At 39.1% G+C, this 22,277-nt stretch overlaps 1 protein-coding gene across 2 annotated transcripts in view; it reads right to left on the reverse strand.

Annotated features, from left to right (window-relative positions):
• Positions 1 to 18,262: 18,262 nt before the first annotated feature.
• Positions 18,263 to 22,277, reverse strand: part of NKAIN2 (sodium/potassium transporting ATPase interacting 2) — a 561,131-nt gene continuing 557,116 nt past the window's right edge. The window contains exons 7-8 of one of the 2 annotated variants that reach the window (XR_003535639.1): positions 20,547 to 20,813; positions 18,263 to 19,456 (exon numbers count right to left, since the gene is read on the reverse strand). Coding sequence is in view for 1 of the 2 variants with exons in the window: in XM_027692020.1 (XP_027547821.1) it covers positions 19,447 to 19,456 (10 nt within the window). In the remaining variant the exon portion in view is untranslated. The remainder of the gene's footprint in view (positions 19,457 to 20,546; positions 20,814 to 22,277) is intronic. The other variant, XM_027692020.1, reaches the window with a different exon arrangement.

A 22,277-nucleotide genomic window follows, 5' to 3' on the forward strand; every position in this document is an offset into this window, starting at 1 on the left:
AACTTCATTCAGGTTGACAACCTGGAAATCATCTGTACAGACTCTATTACTACTGCTACAGGGAAATCTGAGCTATTTTCCTGCCATTAAATCATCTTAACAGCAAGCAGCATACTCCAGAGTCAAGCTGCTCAGTTCACACTTTTATGTTTCCTAAATAAGTTGCTTTGAGAGAATTTGGAATTTGTTTCATATGTCTTTCTGGAATAAAAAAGCTGCTCCTTAATCACTGTTTGAACTGGCGGTAGAGTGTCAGTGTAGCTGCGATAAGTTTACTGAGGACAACTGGTTTTGACATTAAGTTTGAGCTGCTCTTCCACTGAATTTAAGAACTGAAATTTGTAAGAGACCAAGAGTTTGACTTGTTCAAAGAGAACCGACTTCACCTAATGCTGGTTAAACTACATCTTCATTTCACTTAATTGTGGTCTTTCGGAAATCCCATGTGCACACAGGTAAACCTTTTTTATTTTTTCATAATTCCATCAATTTAAAGCACACTGCCTCACTACGGGAATATTTTGAAAGAGTGCAGACACTAAAATTGGCACAAATGAAAGGCAATACAGTCAAGGAGAATTCTTTTCCTTAAAAATTGAAGAAGAATCTAATTAGTGATTCAGAACTAGACCTTCAGGATTTAGACAAAAGTATTTTAGGATTTGGTAGAAGAAAATAAATGCCTTGATTCTAAGTTTGAACATGTCCATACAAAGCTTAGAGGTTAGCATGGAAGAAAGCAAAAAGGTGCTGCTGAGGCAAAAGTCTAATCAGAGTTCAAGACAAAAGCAGAATTGAGTCATGGGAAAAGAGACCAATTGTTTCTCAGATACAGGCAAGGTGATGTTTTCCATAGGAAATAGGAAATAATCTGAAGGTGAAGCAAAGGGACTTCATGGAGCGATTTTAGAGACAGAGACAAAGAGAGATACAAGTGGTTCTTGGGCATTGGATGAATTTAAATGGGATAATATGTGTAAAAGGAACAAAGTGACAGCTGCAGTAGTCAGATGAAACATCTCTAAGAGAAAAATGAGAGCAATTTCAGACAGGGCAGGACACAGTGGGTGTGAACAAAGACAGGAAAAGAGCCAGGAGCTCCTGGGTCAAAAGAATCATTCATGATATATATGTGATGGAGAGCCGTGTAGCCAAAAACAGATGTATAAATGGAAAAAAAATAAATATTGAGGCAACATCAAGATATGCAAAGCAGTTGAAGGAAAGCATCTGGCCAGCACAATAACAGGAAGTATATAGTGTCTGCTAGACCACGTTATTCAAAGGAAAATGCCCCAAGCAGGGCTACTTGCCAAACAGTTGATGTTTTAAGACCAAATAAATTTGCTAGTGGCTACAGGCCTCACATTTTTTTGATCAAAAGTCCCAGATAAGAGGTATATAAGTGTGTATGTAAGTAAACATCTGACACATTGTGTGTGTGTGTTGTGCCACGGCTGTGTGCGCACTGGTTGCCCATATTTGCAGTGCATGCGCAGATTAGTCAGACACCATGTGCCCAGCAGTTTTAATGCACTTTGGTTGTGTTGTATTTGCTCTAAGGAAGAGACTAAGCTATGCTGTGTGTGGACAGTGACCACTTGTCTATGATTTCAGGACATCTGCTAGCCCAAACTCATCCTTTTCTGGAAGGTGGAAAAGGCAATAGAGGAGGAAAGCTGTGCCTGTGTTGTTGGATAAGGATATTGATGAAGTGTCTAAGAGCAAAGACTTCTGCACAGCATAGGCAGAGAAAAATACTGTCCAGGTCCTTGCAGAGCAGGGATGGAAAGTTTAGCAACAGTGCAGCCACTTTCACTTTTGCTACAGTGCAGTATGAGAAAATGTACTTATGCCACTTGGTTTTGTTACCTGAACTGCCCTGGCCAGAATAGGTAGAACAGCTCAGAATGTCAAACTGAAGCCACAACGTTTATACATTTTACATCAGCAAGGCTGATAATGTCATGAAGGCATACTGGGGAAATGCAGGTTTAAATGTAATCATTTGGACAAATCTTGATGCCTGTGTGATAGATATGACAACAGAGCAAGTCCTAAGAATATTTGTTTTAGCTTCAGGAAGCATGATAACAATTTTATAATCTATGGGAATGCTTGTGAACTTGTCTTCCAGCAGAAAAGATCGAGGAAGCGTTTCTTGGTGTGTTTAAAGAATACATGATGCATCCCAGAATCCAAGGATTCAGGTACTTCTAAATGCAGTATGACAGGGGACAGTACCAGCATATGATTGAGCAAAACTGAAAAAGGGGGAAACCTCAGCAGTTGAGATTACCAACACTAGTGTAAGATAAGTGAGTATGGGCCTTCTGTAGCTGCAACCAAAATCAAGTATCAAAACTAAGGAGACTGTCTCTGCTGAGCCTGAGCTACCTTGCAGCAACCAGTCTTCTCCTTTTTTCTGCTGGATTGTGTGATCACGCAGGACTTTATCCTGGGGCAAATGTCTCACTTGTCTTTTCTTCCTCTCTACAGCGCAGCTACAGTCTACCTGGCCTAGAGGACGTCGCTTTCAGGCCCTCTTCAGCAATTACAGTCTGCTTTAGGCCACCGTGTCAGATTGGACAATCTGGCAGAAGAAGGAGTTGAAGTACCCTCACTTGTCTGTCTAGAAGACAACTCTTCCAGAATATAACTTCTCCTATGTTCATATAGCATCTGCACAAGTCCAGAAAGAGTACAGTGAAATATTAGATGGAATAGGAATTCTTGCTGTTGACAATCTAGTATATAGGGACACTCAAGAAACACCTAATGGCACTACTCATAAGATGGAGTGCCATCTAAAACTGAATCACATCAAAGTAAAAGTAGGTGCTGTGTGAGTTACTTTGGTCAGACATTAGAAAAAAATACCCTTGGACCTGTTCAAACAAAGTGAAAACAATAAAGCATTTTCAAATCTCCAACTTCTTGGTGGAAAAATGAGAATCCATAATAAATGAGATGGTTTACCTATTAGCAGATTAATACAGACCATTGTTATGAAGCCCAAATAAAAAGCACATCTTATTGGGAAAATCTGATGAAAACTTTGAGAACACAGGGACTGTAAAATTTTTAAACCACAAAAAATGGCAACAACAAAGTCACTGTATGTGTTCCAGGGTATGTTCCTAGACATTCAAGTCACAATGCTGAAAAGGTAGATAAGCTGTAAATAGTCGACAAAGAAGTATTTTGCAGGAGACACTTTGAGGGCATAAGAATTGAAAGTGTAGAGCCATCATAGGAAAGTTATACTCAAATAGGAAAGAATTTACCACTGTCACTGGATGTCAGTACATACTATGCAGTGTAGCTGAAATAGATAACAAACCTTAGGGGATATTCTTGACAAATCTTAAGCTTCTGCATCATCTTGAATTCACACATGATCATAAACCTACAAAGGCATGACTTCAAAGTGAAATACAAGCCCAGAAGAGAAATTTCTGTAGCAATGTGAACTGGTGTCTGCAAAAAAAGGCGCAGAAATTCTGAAGAAAAGTAGAGAGCATTAATATGATGAATTTTTTAAAAGAATTGGTCAGGATGACTTGCCCAAAACCAAGTTCTCCTATCCTATCAGGACCTCAAGAGTCTGAAAATACAAAGTTAACCTGGAAAATTAATGGAAAGAACGCAGTGACACTGAAGAAAAGTCCTTCGAGGCATTTGCAAAGATTTATGGATCTGACGATATTATGGAAGTCTAAAGATCAAACATACTTCACCAATGCCAAATGTGAGTGAAAGACAGGACATGGTTAGGACATGCTGATGATTTGTATCTTTTTTTTCGTATGGCAATAAAATGTGTATAACAACATCTGAAAAATTTGAATACATTTATCTGCATTAGTCAATTAAGAGATTCTCCCACTATAGAAACTGCTAGAGACAGAAGCAGAGGCTCTTATGCTAACAGATGATGTACTTTAGAGAGCCAAGGAGCAATGAATAACTGATCTAGAGGATATCCTTAACCTGATGCTAGATTACTATTACAAAAATATGTTTGGGGTAGCTCCAACAGACAGTGCGCTGATGATCTCTGGATTGGGTGACACAAAAGTGATGTTCGCAAGCTAAAGCAGCAATAATGACCTCACTTCACACAATGAACCACAGGGCATATTTTAAAAATTTCAAAACTGTAGCTTTTCATTTATGTGTGGGCACACACAGAAGAACAAACCACCAAGGGTAGAGCCAACCATCAACACTGCTCACCATCCCTGGAGCTGGCTGAAGCACACACAGCTGAACAAGCAGATTCTGATTCTGTTCAAGGTGGTCAAGAGTGCTACCTATTTGTTTATTAAGCTACTAAAACACACCTCTGGAGTCAAACATTTCATCTCTAAAGGCAAGAAGAAAGCGCAGAGCTGTAACCCCTGTGACAAGACTGTGGTTTTCTTTCCAAAACCTCTCTCCATGGTGAAATAAAACAGGTGAATGAACAGAGGGAAAAAAAGTAGAAATACTATTCATGATAAAAGTGTTAGTATACAAAATTCCCTCCTAAAGAGGATTATAAGGGCCAGTGTCATTCCAGTGAGAAAACTGAACACCATGGGCTGGGTGTTTGCGAGTCAAAAGAGGGATTCCTCTCTGGGTGAAATCACAGATACTTAGGAGCTGCTTGTATGAGTATGAGTATGGCAGGTGGTGACCACACAAGCCCTGTGATATTTGGCAGGGGCTTCCCATCAAGCCACCTACCTCTGGGAGAAAACAAGCAACACAGCTCACAGCCAACACACTCCTTGGCTGACCTAACGGCAGTATATAAGAATGCGCAGAACAGACCTTGATACGGATGTGGGACAAAATCCAAACTTAAAAGTCAGGGGACTTTTACAGCATCTGCTGAGGTGCCTCCCCTCCATGGCTTAACCATATTAATTCCTAGCATCCTAACCCTGATTCAGGCTTTGTGGTTTCCTTGAGCTTCATCTTCCCTATGAAAACATGTATGCAGAGCTTTTGCTTAGAGATTCCAAAGGTGCTTTTACTTATAACGAGACATTTACTCTACATAACAAGCTTCCTAAATGCAATGTCCCATGCCTGGGCCTGTGTTCCCCATGGAAGGAGTGAACTTTGCTGTCACATGAAGTCAAATGAAAGTTGTGTCTGGATAAGCAATGAGGGAATTAACTCATGGTTTGATCTCGTAAAAACTGACCAGAGTTTCTCTTGGTAGGAAATATACTCTCCTGTGTCTCCACCTGATCTAAAACTCCTTCACTCTTAAAGGATCTTCCTCTGTCATGCACACATCTGCTTTCTAGTACTTTCCTTCCTTGTTTAGCTGTTGATGAACTTCTGATACCCTTCATAAGAAAGAAATAGAACAGCACCAACCACCTCCTCAGGGCATCTAGGAGAATTCAACCTACACAGGAGCTCAAGATCTAGCAACACACTGTCATAAGGTCTTCCAAATCTCACAGGCAGCATTTAGGTACTGTCTATCCCGGACTATCTTAGATCTTGAATTGTTTCCCATCACCATTTGAACATTCAAGGCATGTACTGAGCTGCATTCTGATTTAAGTCTTCTAGAAGAAGTGATTCTGGCACAGCATGTTTTTTATACAAAAACTTATGTAACAGAGAAGTATATAGATGCTGAGTTTGTAAGAAGGGCCATGCTTGTCTTATATGAAAAGTTCTGTTTACTGGCTGACAAGGATGCCTGCTGCTTCCCAGCAAGAAGCCACATTTGCCTGAATCACAGAATGGCTGAGGTAGGAAGGCACCTCTGGAGACAGCCTACTCCAACCCACAACTGAGCAGGGATATTGAGCAGGTTGCCCAGGGCTGTTTCTCATTTGGTGTCTGGAATCCCTTTACAAATCAGAGGTTGACATTGTGACAAACAGCATGTCATTGACAAGAAACTTCAGAGCCAGTATCATGATTTTAAATTAGGTACCAAAATTGCAAGTGATGGGATGAAGAAGTGATGCATTTCCAGTCCAAGGGATTCTTTGAGAGTAAGAAGATACAGCAGCAGATTTTTTACATCAGCTTATGGTCTTATTTGGAAAGACAACACCCAAGAGAGGTGATCTGTCTAAGGAATTAGGCCCTAATTCTGATAAGTGTGAAACTGTCATGTTAGCTTTGCCACCTGAGCAAATCAGACAACACCGCACAAGACCGAGTCAGCACATGAAGCAATTTTTAGGTGTGCTGCCATTTAATTTCTTTTTACTCATTCTCAAAGCCAATAAATAATTCCCTGACTTTTTTTTGCTATCTTTTCTAGAGTAAATATCTCCTCTTTAACTTTGAAGTTTTCTTCCATTTCAGAAGCTATTTTAGGCTGGTCTGATAAATATTAAACATTTTCCTTTCAGGTTGTGAAAGGTCCCTGGAAGATGCTGGTTGTTTCTAGGGCACTTCATTACTAAACAATAAGAACTGGTAACAAGGGCTACCAAGCTGATGGCTAGAAATATCAACCACACACAGGGAGCAAGCAGCAGGGTAAGGCAGAGATGGCCTGGAAGCTGAGCATTGTACTGACTCTGACACCTAACTACAGGCTGATGGTATGACTCACTGGTGTGACTCAGACCTGCAACTCCATCATGGATGTGTAAAGACAGCAAATTCCTCAGTGACTGAGTGCCCCAAACTCCCAGGTTCTGCAGTAAGACTCCAACTCCCCACCTAATATGTACTGCTGGAGTTCATCCACAGTAAGTTGAGAGCTGGCTTCTGCAGATTTCGTGTTTGTGGCAGTGTAATAGAATATAGTTGTATTACAGTAATACAAGATGTTATGTTTCTGTAACACTACTGTTTCAAGAGAAGCATTGTCAGATACCTCTAAATAGTGTTTCTTGGTCATTGTCAGTGTGTGCCAAGCCTGAGTTGCTAATAACAGAAGATTTTTAAGTCTTTAAGTCTTTATTAGTTTGAAACCCTGTTACACTTATTTCAGGCTAATCTGATCCTGGATCACTCGTCCTAGAAGCCATTGCAGTAGGAAGGACAGTGACACTGTCCTTCAGCTGTCACAGCCAAGGGAAATTGGAAGAAGACCTTTGTTCTGAACCTGTCATTGCATGGTTGGGTAATTTGTTCCTATGCAACACTGTTGATTTCCATTCTATTTGGAGCAGTTAAGACCAAAGCTTGATACTAGTCTGGATGGAAGTTAAGGTGAAGTTAGGATGTTCAAGGTGAGAAAAATAGAGAAAAGACTCTGGGTTCTTAGCCCAGACAGCTATTAAATGAGCTGGTGCCTGATAGTAGATGACACCTGCTACTTGAAAAAATAAAATACTGTATATGCAGTAAAAAAATATTGAAGGATTCTGAAGTAACTTATTTAAATTTTGATACTACAAAAGTTGTCAAACCTTTTTTGTGTAAGAAAAAAAAAATCTTTTTGTTGTAAAAGCAGTTTAAATTCACTATCTTCCATTTTAACTGCCCACTGCTGTACATAGTACCACACACCTTGAAACCCTTCTTCTGACACCTGAATACACATACCATGCGCATGCCATGCCCCTAGCCAAACCTGTACATAATCCAGACCTCCAAACAGATTTTTTCCTCTTTAACAAAAAGTGTCAGCAGCAAACCACACACGTGCTGGTAGCATTTCTGCAGATAGCTGTGCACAAAAGCCGAAGCCTGAAGGTTACCATGGAATTATCTCATTAAGCTTTTACTGAATATACTGCATTCTTCAACGTCTGTTAATCTTTGCTGCTCTTCCCACTCTCCTCTAATTCTCTTGCTGTCTGTGTGGGAATGTGAATTGTATCAAATCCAAGCAAGGGTAAGGGAGCTGCTGTGCTCTGTCACCCAGGAGTGTGGTTCCACAGTCATGTTTGGCTTGAAAAATCCCATCTCTCAAACTCTCTCCAAATAGGCATTGATATATGTGTATTTTGGAAAAAAGAAATCAGCTACTGCACCTGTTGTTATTTATGAATAATAATAAAAAGCTTTGAAGAAGGGTACTTAACCTCCCTTCCTGATGAGCATTGGACCAGGTTCTTGTTTTCCCTAAGCACCCTTTGTGTTCCTTTAGCCAGTGCAGGAGCCTTCAGATGAGTGTGTTTTACACTCACTCCTGTTATTACTTCAGTCCCATGAAGGCCTATTTACACTTCCAGAGAGGTATGAGGAGGTCCTGGGTAATGAAGACAGTTATTATTTCATGAGAAGCAGTCCTTTCTGGTTTACACACACATCCTGTGTGCACAAGCTTGAAGGAATGGTCCCTGGGGAAGACTTGGCTCTGTGGAAACACTAACTGTACCTTGTGTCTCAACAGAAAAATTTCTGTCCTTTTGATTTCAACAAAGAGCATGGCATAACCCACTATACCCAAAACCACAGGGAGGCTGGTACCACGTTTAAATGCACACCCTGTTTTACTTAGGGGGGTTTTCCCTCTTTAGCTCCTCAGATAAAGGAGCCTGAATGACAGATTTTCCCCACTATTGTCCAAATCTGCAGTATGCTCCAGATACGTCAAGAAGATCATCAGCTATTGCACTGCTCACCTGTTATGGATGTGCCTGTTTGGAGACAGCTGCTATCCTGGATCAGGCCACCTGCAATGGCCCCAGGTGTTCCATGGGCTGCAGCACAAAGCTGCGGCTGTTGCAACCTGCAGTAGGTTTTCAGAGAGCCGGGAAGGGTATTATGGTGATTTGCTGCTGGCACATTGATGTCAATGTGTTTACTCACTTTCTTCAGGATCTTATGAGAATTGTCAATGAATTCAGATAACTGACAGGACCTTAGTTATAATTAGTAGAAGCTTCCATTCTGACACACTGGAAGGGCTAACAGCATTTTTCTTAAGGCAGAGTTGTTATGCTCTCCTCCAGAGAGGTACTTAAAAAAAAATACATTTTCTAGCAAAAAGCCTCTCCTGCTTGTTTAGGACAGATGGGAGAGGAAGGGATTCTGAAGTGATGGAGTTTGAGGGTAAAAAATTATTGTACAAACTGTCACATAGCGTGGGCTGTTGCAGATCAGCTATTTTTGTTATTACTGACATGCATCCATATCAGGAACTCAAACAGTATAAGAGCAGATCTGGATGAAGTTTCTATTTCTCTCTTCATACAAGCTGTGAAAAATCGCAGGGAAATTAGCAGAGTGTAATACATGTGGAGACCTGAATCTCAAGGGGTGAATCAAATGACTGAATTTATTTAGCCTGATAAGCAAAGTGTATGTTTTCACGGGGTCTGATGACAGGGCACTGATTTTCAAAAGTAATTTTGTTCCATTTCAGAGGAATTTGAAAATGAAAATAAACATTAGTGGAGCTTTCAAAAAGGCCTAAGAAGCTAAATACCCAAGAAGAGATTAAGATCTGCTGACTTCAGTGAAACTGAGGGTCTGATTTGAGGTTAACACTCCTCACAGACACCACAGAAATAAGGTGCCCAAAGAAATGACTCGGGCTGCTGAGTCCAGTTCTTGACAACTGAAAACAGCCCCATAAAATTTGAGAAGGCCCAGTCTGAGGGGCCCTTCACCATCCGTACTTCTCCAGAAAGTCCTCATTATACATGTCAGCAGGTCCATCTAGAAATCTGTTGTTATACATGTCTACAGGTCCTTTTAGGAAGCTGCCTGATTTTTCTCTGCAGATTCTGTTATGGGCAATACAGATGAAAAGTAAAGTGCAGAAAAGGAATAATTCAGGGACAAAGTTGAATGATGAACTTCCATTTAACAAGCACAAGAGTGCAAGAGACAGAAAAGATGGTAGGACAGGGAGATGATCGGAGCAGTGACCTGCCAACCCAGTCAAACATAATTTATCCATCTGAGATAAGCAGAGCTTCTGGTCATAATTTGTATGACTTCCAGGACCGAGAAGCTTTTTTTTTTTGCAGTGTAAGTGGTCTATAAGTATGAGCTTTTAAGATTAATCCTGATGGTTAACACAACAGTACTCTGGTGTTGTAGAACACTTTTGTGCCAATTTTTCCTGCTATTTCCTTTGATGTTTCTAAATGTAATATGTACTTCTAAATGTGAAATGTTCCCCACTGATATGAGGAATTACAAAATAATAAATAAAGCAAGTAATTACATCAATAAGTACTAATAAAAGTAATGACACTAAATAACTATGCACGTGACTCAAGGTGTCTTCATATCCAGAAAGGAGGCTTGAATATGTTCAAACAGTGACTTATCTTTTTTCACGTAAAGTTTATTTGTTGGAAGTGCACCTGAGCTGTAGCTTTCCTAATGCAAATATTTTGGAGTGTTGTCCCTGCTTGCCAAAACTGTCTCCTCTAATTGAACTTACTCTTTAGTAAGTGCAAAGTGAAGCAAGGCAGGGCTTTGCCATCTCAAATATAAAAGGCTGTAGCCAGACAAGAGTCCGACTGCTTCTCCTACAAGAAGGGCATGATCTGAGTTAAAATAGAGACTTGGGAAGTGATTCCTACATGTCCAGACTTTCTTTTCCTTCTGGTGCCAGAAGGATGTGACCTCACTGGTCACCTGCGGGTACTGCTGATGATGGATCCAGAGCAGGGTGTGGGTTTGTCGGTGGCTCTGGCAGGCACAGGGAGCAGGGATGTAGATGTTGCTGCCCTTCCTGGCTCCCCCTGCTTGAAGGACTTCTCTGCTCCATTTGTGCCTAGACCTGTCCCTGCTCAGGTGGCACAGCACCACTGACACACTGGATGCTTTGACACTAGGGATGAAGAGACCCTATTTAATTTTAACTAGCACTCACCAGTGGTTCAGTTTAATAACTCCACACACCCATGAGAACTGAGACTGTCATGGGGCAACAGTCTCAAGTGTTCAGGTGTGAGAAGTACAAGCTCAAGGAGACAGGACTGAAGGAGTAATGCTAGTTTGTCATGTATTTCCTTTCACAGGGAAGAATATGATGTTGCGTATGCTGTCAGAGCGGGAATCTCATCTGCACAGAGTTTTGTTGGAACTACATTTCAGGCTGTGAATTAATGAATAAGAAGTATTTTTGCACAGGAGAAACTCCAGACTGAGTAATGCCTTTGGTAAAAGTATTGGATTTCCAGAAGCTCTGGATACTATTAACCCATCTTTTGAGGTTGTGCTTTATCTTTCTGTTTATGTGCAAAAATTTCCCTGGTGCTGAATTAGTTTGCTCAATGGAAATCTTATCAAGTCTGAAGAGCTCTGTGAAATTGAGCAAGAAGCTAGAAGGATGTGAAATGCTTACACTGAGAACTCTGGATTACAACTAATATTTAACATTTATATATAAAGGGAAAAGAGGTCATGTAGCAGATTCCTACTATCACATTGGCCAAATAGCTATGCAAATGTCTTTTGATTTCTCCTTAATACTCATGTTTTGCAGAAAAACTCCTAGGGTGCCAATCCCCTGGAGTGATATTCATTCACATGAAATGAAATACACAGAAGAGTGGGAATGATAAAAAGATTTTAGTGGCACATGTTTGGCAATGAGCAAGTCATGTGGGTCAACATAAATGAGTACAGATAAAATTTTATATCACCAGACCATGCATTTCACAAATGCTGAGCATGATAGGATAAAAAAAAAATCTCAATTTTTTTGTCAAGTATTTAAAAATTATTGAGGATAATGGTTATGATTTTTTGTTTTTCAAGTAAAGAAAATATTCAAGCATTTTAATTGCAAAGTATGAGATCTTGAAATCTTATTGAAAGAAACAGCGAAATTCCCACTGACTTTAACTGGAGCTGGGACTTCATCCAGGTAGCCATCTACATGGGACTCAAAGAAGGGAAAAATAATAACCAATACATTTTAGAAACAGATGTTTTTCCGTAAGGTTTTTTTTTTCTATCTTAATACATAAAAGTCTTATTTTCACTCCAAAGATTAACCCTGAGACTCCCTCAGCCCAACAAACAAGATTTTTGCATCCTCTTGAGAAACTCGAAATATTTCCAGTGGCAAGAAACTGTAGCTTGAATGAGAAGCAAATAACAGAACCAGAGAATGGTTGAGACTGGAAAGTGCATGTGGTGATCATTTAGTTCAACAACTACTTATTGCAGTTTGGCCAGGACCATGTCCAGTTGAGGTTTGACTGTCTCTAAGGATGGAGAACCCATGACCTCTCTGGGCAACCTGTGTCAGTGCTTGGTGGCTTTGACAGTAAGAATGTCTTTCCTGATATTCAGAGGGAACCTCTTGTGTTTCAGTGTGTGCCCATTGCCTCTGGTCCTGTCACTGGGTATCACTAAGAAGTATCTGTCTCCATCTGTCTGTTATAAACCAGACCAAGGGACTGAACTAAAAATGTTGTACCTAAGACAATAGCCCATATTATTTTAGGGTGTGTAATTTTTATATTTCACAGAAAGAAGGGCATAGGGATTGTTGACAGAAAAATAAAGCTAATAACAAGAATTCTAGCAACTATTTTCAAGATTGCAAAAATATCCGAAGAAAACAACACCAATAAACAGAGAAAAATGGGTAGAGGCAAATAATGCTGGCTGTATCTTATATGGCTCTCTGAAATCATTGCCTGTGTGTTACCACCACCCAAAACGTGAACATGTGCTGCCTTTCTTGATGCCAGATCATCTTTCGAAACACAAGAGGAAGCACAGCATCATCATTCATGCAGTCCCAGGCCTGTTACTCCTTTCAGTCAGTCCAGGGTATGGGGTGTACAGCTCAGCCACTCATCATGCTGACACAATTTTCTCTCACATTTTACCCTGGGTTCTGTCAGTCTCCCCACCACTACCTTTGCATCACAAACTTGTTGTATGCAATCAGAGTTCTACCATGATGTCATTCTGAGGGAAATAAACAAAAGTTCTCTTCTACTTGAAGTTTGGAGTGTACTGCTTTAAATCAGTAAATACGGACAATTTACATGCCTAACATGCCATATTGGCATGAAAACATTTGTCAGAAATTGATGAATGAAACAGGAAAAATAATGAAGAAAAATGATAGTACACAAACCCTCCAGAGAGCAAAATAAACAATGTAAGCATTTGGTAAATAAATCCCTGCAGAACTCTTAGAAATGACTCACTGATTAATTGAATCAATCCATCAACCTTTTGTGATTGCATCGATATGCAGTCCCTTTGATGTTGTTCTTCTTCCAAAGCTACTGTTTTAAATGCTTTTAAGATGTAGGATATAATATAATACGTAACTATATGGAGTTATCATAAATTAATTGGATAATCTAGCGAGATATAATTGGCTGATTCTTTTACTCAAGTCTCATATGTACATGCTTAAACTAATCATATCACCTCATAACCATACTCCAAGTTCTCGTTTCCCTGCTCTTCTTTTTCTGAAATTTTTTGGTAACCACTTTTTTTATTAATTAAAATTTAACCAATTTAACAGCAGAGCGAGACACTGAGATAATATTTTTTCTTTTTTTTTTTTTAAATTAAAATGTTCTCATTTGCTTACTTTATTTAACACATAAACTCTTTGCAGAAAGGACTGTCTTATTTACTGTATTCATAGATTGCACCATGCTTGTACATCCAGTAAGTATCAGAAATTATAATTTTTGTATACTGAATGCCCATCCAAAAAATAAATACTTGAGACTTTGCATCTCTTGAGAGGAGGGATAGGAAAAGCTATGTAGAAAGGGGGGGAAACTGTAGGTGGTTTTGTATCCCCACCATAAAATATACTCACATAAGAGATATGTATGTGTGTAGATATGTGTGACATAGTGAACTGAGCCAACATTTACACAAAAGCACATAGATGCATGGATACTGATAATCCCATGTAAATGAATTCAATTGCACATACGTACATGTTCTCCTAGGAACAAACATTCACCTGCATGCACAGAAACCAACCATCCAAATGTTTGCAAGAGGGAAAAAACAACCCTGAGACAGATTTGAAGAGATTGAAATGTGAATCTAATCCAGTCAACATGTTCACAAACACATTTTCTAAGAATTTTCTTCTGGTTCACCTGTGCCTTTTGTAGCTCTGGATATTTATGACTGTCTACGTGCTCAATGAACTATAGCTTCGGCAAATGTAATTGCACATGTGAAAATGATTCCTACTGGGACTCGCTGTACCTCATAGCTTCTGTAATGCTGCCACCCTTTACCCTTCTGTTAAGTGTCTCCCTGCATCTGGGACCTTTGTGCTTCCTCATCTTGTCATTTTGCAGATATCCACAGTGATACTGTCATCCATGACTGTCATCACCATCACTACATAAACAGTGGGAAAAAATGGATGTTCCAAATAGAATTATGTAATTTTGGGACAGTATTTGGTATTGTGTTCAGGAAGATGGGGAGAGTGATAATGGGCCAAGAAGATGGTAACAGGAAGAAATAAATTAAATACGTATGAAATAGCATTCTGTGTGGCAGAACTGGAGACTCTTGAAGAGCACATGCTGAATATGAACATGCTTCATGTTTAGCTCCCCATAGCCTATTTCCCAGCAGGACAATGGCAAAGCTAGGAAAGTGATTAGGTAACAGATGGCAGCAAAGACCATTTTCCACTGGTGGATGCAAAAGTATGGCTTTTGTACAGAAGAATTAATTTTGAATCAGAGATGACCACAAACATTACTTTTTTAATTCTTAGGTTTCACAGTGATCTATCCAAAATAATAATCCCAAGGCATTTGGAAGTCCCAAGAGCTAAGTCTTCTACTCAACAGAGAGCAGAAAAGATGGTGCTTTTATTGGACACAAGAAAAAAAATTTCTGAAGTGATCTTGGCAGAATTTGGAAGACACTTGTGAAAGACATTATCCCTCTCAGTTGATTTCTGAGAGATAAAGGAAAAGTTCATCTTAAAAGACCCTTCTTTTGTGCATATGGATAGAGATGTGCAACAAATGTATATATGATGCTACTTAAAATTTCACATTTGGTACAATATCTTTCTTCTTAAACCTCTTAGCTATGCAAAGGTCACAACTCTAACTAGCTGCAATTGCCTCTCTTGGTGAAGATCTGAACAGAGCAACCTGTCAGGACACGAGATCAAACAGAGTTGATTTTTCCAATCCATGTCTGGAAAAGAAGCATATTAGTGACTACAGGAAGAAAAGCTCTTTTACTGATTCATTCTGTGCTGCACCACTTCTGTACATGAATGAGTAACTGCAGTCTAAAGGGCAGTTTCTTTTATGCATGGCAATTACATTTAATATTACGCATAGTTTGGAGCAGACCAATTAGCATAACAACTGCCCACATCTTTCTCCGAGGAGAAGTGGACAGAGCGCTGTCTGCAGTATTGCTATGCATTGGTTCTTCAGTAAAACCTGATTTACCTTTAGTGTCTGTCACCAATCCACAAGTGCTGGGAAGAAGTCAGATTCAGATTAGTTAGAAAAAAAACTCCATCAATTTCACCTCAGCTACTCATCAGTAGACAGTCGGCAAGCAATACATACCCATAGACTATTCATGGGGCTTTCCACCTTTGTGGAAAAATCCTCATCCTCTGAGCATTTGCATTTAAAAATAAAACAGAGGACTAGCAATGAAAATAATACAGGCTGGAAGGGTCCATGGTGTATGGAGTTTTGCTTTGGCTACTATCAATGTGCTTAAATGGAAGGTAAGTGTGCAAGTGATCAAAACATTCAGACACTGAGTTAATAGCCATTCCTATTTGGAGACATCCAGGTATCAATACATACTGTGCTAGACTTTGCAAAAATTCTGTGCAGCACTACGGTATAGTAAACTTAAATTAAGCAAATGGAGCACAAACTTTTTCTCCTTACCTGACTGAAAAGTATCACTTGCACTATAATGAAGGCCTAAAAAATCCTAATGACATTAATTAATACACTCTCTTTCTAAGGACTTATCTTAAGACATATGACTGACTATCTCAAAATGTATACTGTTCTGCTCCACCTTTATTAAATGACCTCAGGCGTATATGTGTGAACTCTATAAACGTTTTGCAGTATTTCTTCATTTCAGTGTAGGGACAATAAATGGCATATAAAAGAATACTAATGCAGTGGAAATATCCATGTTACATAGCTCCTTCTTAAAAAGGATTACTTTTGTAATACTTAACACTGTTGGCAACTGTATACCTATCATAGGCTTAAAATTCCTGATGAGTGCGCAAAACCAGCCCTGCTTCCTAAGTGAAGAGTCTGTTGCAGTCAACCTTGTAAAGGAAACCTCTTAGTGTCAGTGATAATGAAAATACCTGCTACATATGACAGTGTTAAAATGGTGTCATGACCTGGCAATTTCTATTCAGTGCTGTCACATCCATGCACTGCACAGATCAGGATTGTCATCATGTAAATGTAATAGGATTCTTTATCCTGCATTGTTGCTCAGCTGGTAACAGTAATTCTAAGTTTCCTGTAAGTTGTGAATAGCAGCAGGGGGCCATGAATAGCGTGGAAACCTATATTTTTTCCATTTATTTTTTTTAAAATGCAAATTACACTAGTAAGTCAAAAAAATCACTTTTGTTAAAAATACATTCAGAATCAACAAATGCCAAAAAGAAAAGAAAAGAAAAAAAGACACATTTGGATTGTATCTCTTGCCCTCTGAATATTTTAGTTTATAACAAAAGCCCAGCCTAGAAAAATAACATTTTTTACTGGATTTTGAGGAGGATACAGCTGTACAAATCAAAAGTGCCATCCAGATATTCTCACATTACTGTGCTCTAAACTGCTTCCAGGAAGAGATCTGTCCACTAATCATTTAGTTGAGTGGTGGTGCTCTAACTGCAATTTAAGCAGGGTTATGAATACCAACTTCATATAGTAAGTATGTGTATATATATATGTATACTGTGTGTAAGCGAGTGTGTGTATCTACTCTATATGTAACATACGAATACACATTTATATTGCAATCTGTAGTAGTTTAGATGCGCTTCCTATTTCCTAAGCATTTTACAAACATTAACAATTCAGACCTCACAAAAAGCCTGTGAGGCACATATTATTCCCGTATTATAGATGGGAAGACTAAGACACAGAGAAACTAAGGCCAAAGTTTTCTAAATTAAAATCAGGCCTATAAACTACATGTAGACACTTCATTAAACTGTCTGACTTCTAAAATTGCTAACTAGCAGTAGCTGCTGTTCCATGGGAAATCACTGAGAGGTATGAAAAATTATCGCCTGAAAATTGGATTGCAGCTTAGGTGCCTAAACTGGTTTCTTTTCATGTTAAAAAGTGATTTTTATAGAAATATCATCTTGATTAACTGGTATACAGGGAAAGATAAAAGAACCTGTTATGCCATTTTCATTCCATTTAAACCTCTATATTATGTTTAATTCTATACATCTGCTATATTTAAAACTACATAAAAGCAGAAACATTTGAAATTTTTCAAGTTATGGGAAATTTCATCCTGGCACTTGGAAGTTGCATGGGGTTTCCAGGGGGTGAAAAGTAGCTCTATCCAGAATGAACTCAGAATTTCAGGTCTCCAAGTAGGAAAATTTAAATTTGAGATCCAAATCAGCAGTGAATGCTTTATGGGATCAGGCCTAGGGTACGTGCCTGTTTCACGCAGGAAATTCCCAGCAGTATCTGAGACAGGAGCCCTTGGTCCACTGCATCAGAATCTTCCTGGGTGATGCAGCCCCCAACAATAATTATTCCTATGTATTTTATATACATAGACATACACACACATTTACACACTTACATATATATCTATCTATCTATCTATATAAATCTCACTGAATTAATGTAAGCATAGCTCCTGAACATGTCCCATATCTTGCTTTCACTGTCCCTCTGTCATTGTCCAAAGTTGCTGCTCGTGACACTGTACATCCATGCAGACACAGCAAAGGACACTGGTTTGTACAGGGATGAGTGAGTGGTGTGAGCGCACAGGCCCTTGGAACAAGGCCTTGGCCAGCAAGGAAAAGGGAGTTGCTCAGGTGTACCTCAAGCTTTTCCAAGTGTTGACCTTTCCTCTTGCCCTCAAAACCTACGTGTGGTCACCTCAGGTGTGGCAGGTGCATGCGTTTGTCTATGCAAGGTCTGAGCAAAGAAACAATGACAATCTAAGTTTCTGAAAAACCTGAGCAAAGTATTGGGTTTTCCTAGTGAAAGCCACCTATGTTCTTGAAAATACAGATCAGATGTAGAATAAAACATATGTTCCTAGGAGTTCAGAGTATTTCATATACACATTGACCTACTAGCAAAATTCCCAAAGGCATCTTGTTGCCAACTACGTAACAGCACAGTTTTGGTTTTTTTTCAGCCACAATAATACAGGAAGATAAAATACACATTCTAACACAGAACAGATCCCCCAAATATACCACAAAAAGGTCCTCAATATTTCTTCAACTCAACTAGTCACTCCCCACCCTCTCCAACTGAAATCAAAAAATAAAATATGTGGATCCCTTATGGTGCAATTAGAAAAAAAAAAGCTCACTTACAGAGAAATTTTAGTTGAAATTAGATATAAAAGTGTAAATGTAGCTAGTACATATTCAGTTGGCCTTTGTTGATAGAAATCTGCAGATGTCTCTGTAGTTAGTAAAAGACATTTAGAGATAGCTACAAAAGCACCTACAGTGCGATAAATAAAACCAGTGGGATTAAGAAGCACTATTTCTGCTGCTTATTTCCAGTAGGTTCAATTATTAGTTTATGTTACCCCTTTCCCCACCCTGACCCCCAAAAGGTCTTATTTCTTTCTTTCTTTTTCTTTTTAATCATTATAAACTGTTTCTTGACCACTGTGGAGTCTCAAAAGTAAAGCACTTATCAGACAGCTGGCAGTTTTCTACTTGGTCGCTCTGGAGTCATGGAGCAACAGAGCCTTATTCCCTGACATGAAAACAAAGCAAAACCAAACAGAAGAAAATCACTGACTTAGAAATTGTTCAGAATTAACAGCAGCATGTTAACTTCAGAAAGCTTGCACGTAGTTTCTCTAATGTGCAATGCAGTTGGGTTAAGGCAAGTATGAACTGTACAGCCTTCAGGGCAAACAATGCGCTGTCTATTGACTTCTGCTGCAAGGTCATCCTGGTAATTCAGTGTTGTGTTGACTAAGGAGACTCGATGCGGCCAGGAGTGTAAAGGAGGCTCCAAAAGCACCGAGTTCATGTCTTAATCCAGATGGGTCACGCTGGCGGTGGCCAGGGTAGGGAAGAGACAAAAGATGGCACCAGTGCCTCTGCTCTGTCCCTCTGGTGCTGGGAGGCAGGAGGTCCAAGGTGGGGGTCTGGGGCATCTCCTTTAGTACCTGTTAGAAAGAGGGGCTGAAGGTCTCTTGTTTTCTGTCTCACTGTTCTATCAGCTTTTATATTTTTATTTCAGCAGAAAAATTGGATTTTTTTCTCTTTGAAGAATCAGGAGGCCATCCTGAAGCAGTGTTTTTGACAGTGGTCTTCCAGCCCACCTTGGGTAGTCCCCATGTTTACTTTGACCTAGAAGAAAGACAGAAAAAGAACAATACTTATAATCCACCATATACCTATCTGATCCCTGCCCTGTTGCTCTGGTGCCCCTTTGCAAGCAAGTGTAAGCAACAAACCAGTAACAGTTCAGCTACACATAGGATGAAGTGGACAGAAAGACAAAGTATTTGCTCAGGGAGCTGCTTGGCTCTCTCTGGAACACCATCAGAGAAGTCAGCACAGGTTTTCTAAACAATCCTAGATAGAAGTTATATTTAATTATAGTCTTAACTATATATCCACGGGTCAACTGGAAGATGACCTGACATAATCTGTCAGATATGTAGCTGTCTCTGTAAAAACAGGAAGTGACACAGTATTAGGACAGAAGGGCTGAATTGCAGGAGCGGGGGAAAGCCACCCTCGGCTCACTCGCAAAGCAGGGTGCATGTGCAAGTGCCACAGCCCTGTACACCTTAACAGTGTTGTCCTAAACTCATGTTTTGTGACTAAAGCTTTCAGTCTAAAATGGACAAGATGTTGTTTGTTCATAATCAAAGCTTAGCTAGTAGTTTATTTAAATGAAATGTTGTCCATGAAGTCTGAATCCCACAAACATGAGGACATCATTACCCAGCGGATTTCTGCTGCATGAACTTGCTGAGTGTCATGGTGGTTATACTTGAGCTGCTGGTCTTAGTGTCTTTTTTGTGTTTCATTTCTACTTTAAGTGAATGGTAAAGTAGGTAGCGCCTTCAGTATGTGCAATTATCTAGACAAATACCTATGTGTGTGTGTGTGCATGTGAATATATATATTGCAAATATTCTTAGACTTCACAATGGGAGGAAAGCAAGCTTTACTTTCGGGCTACACTACTTTTGAGCAATTTCTCCAGTGCATTAGGCATCAGCATCAGACACGCATGCTTTTTTTTTTGCTTCACTTCTTCTTTTCTTGAGCAAACAAGTTTACTGTGAAGAACATAAAGAAAGATCTCTCTCCCCTCCCTCCTTCCTACTGTTTTTAGAACAGTGATCATGCAGTGCAGTCTTGTTCCACAACTACAACTGTGTTTTTTCATGTGCAGCAGAATCAGTGTCAGGGAGTGTTTAGTCACCTTCCTCGATCACCTCCCAAGAGCAGAATTTTCTCTTGTCAATTGATTTCCGCCATCTTATTGTGTTCTTCTCCCATGGTCTGGAAATGAGCACTGGTATCTCCGGCACAGAATGCCAGGAAGCTGCTTTTGAGTACATCAGCTGTGGCCACACTGCAAGGAGGTGCATGAGCATCGGTTCTGTCCCATTCTGTTCAAAAAGCGTATTCGTTTTGAAGGGACTGTCTAGGCTTCTTGACTTGTACAGCATAGAGCACGCTGTTGGCACTTAAATAATAAAAAAACCCGATTTATAACAGATAGATAAATGTCACGATAAGAATTCTCCCCGAAAACATCAGTGTTTTATTTAAAACATAATTTTAAAATGAATATATTTTTCTCTTTAAAAAGTAAACTTATTTAAAATAAATATGAAATTGGAAGAGATGATAAGGAGAATTGTGATTGCAACTAAAAGCCTAAAATATAGAGAAAAAACCCCAAAGTGAGCCCAAATCTAATATTTCTAGAGTACTCAAGGAAATAGTAGCCAGAGATAGTCACCTCAATTCATTATCTACAGATAATGTTTCTTTTTCATAAATCAAGATTTTTTTCCTGTAAGTATCCTTTCATTCAGAGTAGTTTTGCATAACTGATGAAATTCCACACAAATATACTGTGTGCATTTAAACTGAATTGGAATGTTCCTATAAATAGAGCTTGATTGATATCACAAATAAAAAGTAATAAATCTTTGGACAAAAAAGTCCTGACACAATAGAAATGTAAACATAAGAAGCCTGAATAAATCAATATAATTATTTGCATGTGTGAGTTTGTGTAGGTTCAATATAACCTCCAAATTAACAAAATGAAGTGCTAACTTCAGCACACAGGACAAAACTGGTTACAAAACTGTGTGTCTTAATAGTTAGCAATTATTAAACCCAGCATTCCTTAGGATAATAATTAAATCGTTCATGTATAAGACGGTTAAAATTGATTTGGATGCAAAACTGTCTAACTTGAATAGAAATAAAAGTTCATGCTGATGGAATTCTGTCAATGCAATCCTCTAAATCAATTCACATCATCAAGCAGTACATAGATGATGACTGAGACCTACCACGCAATTCTGTATGTCTTTAAGATTTGTACTAGTTCTGTATATGAATTGATCTGGTAAATACATAAGGGCTTGTCTGTGCTATATTACTGAACTACATTTTGAAATTTGTATATTGACAGAATCTGTACATCATTAGAAGCTGATATTGTTTTGGTGAGCTCTTCAAAGCTGAGGCTATATCTTCTTCCCTTTTGCAGCGTGCCTAGCACACATATAGGTACTACCACAGTACAGAAAAAAAAATAGAATTGATATTGTGCCTTTGGATATAGTTAGTAGTCAGATGATTTAAAGGCAAGTGTCTCCTATGTCTCTCATAAATTCAGAGCTCCACATGAGTTGCATCCAGTGTGAGTCTAAATAGTAAAGGATGCAGAGGTAGCAACAAGCTATCTTTGCATTTTCTTGTTCTTTTGCAGGAATTAGATGGGATGATGCTTAATATATCTTCTGCTGCCTATGGATTAAAAGACATTTTTTAGCAATTGATAAAGTTGTGGAAATAGTTGTATGAATATTGCTATATGGATATGTAGGGGTATAGTTGTATGCTGGATGGATATGATTGCACCTTGGAAAGTGGTGAGAGTTCAGTAATGAACTCTGTAAAGCAGTAG

The sequence above is a fragment of the Neopelma chrysocephalum genome, unplaced genomic scaffold, assembly GCF_003984885.1.
Source record: "Neopelma chrysocephalum unplaced genomic scaffold, ASM398488v2 Primary Assembly neopelma1_23, whole genome shotgun sequence".
Lineage (NCBI taxonomy): Eukaryota > Metazoa > Chordata > Aves > Passeriformes > Pipridae > Neopelma > Neopelma chrysocephalum.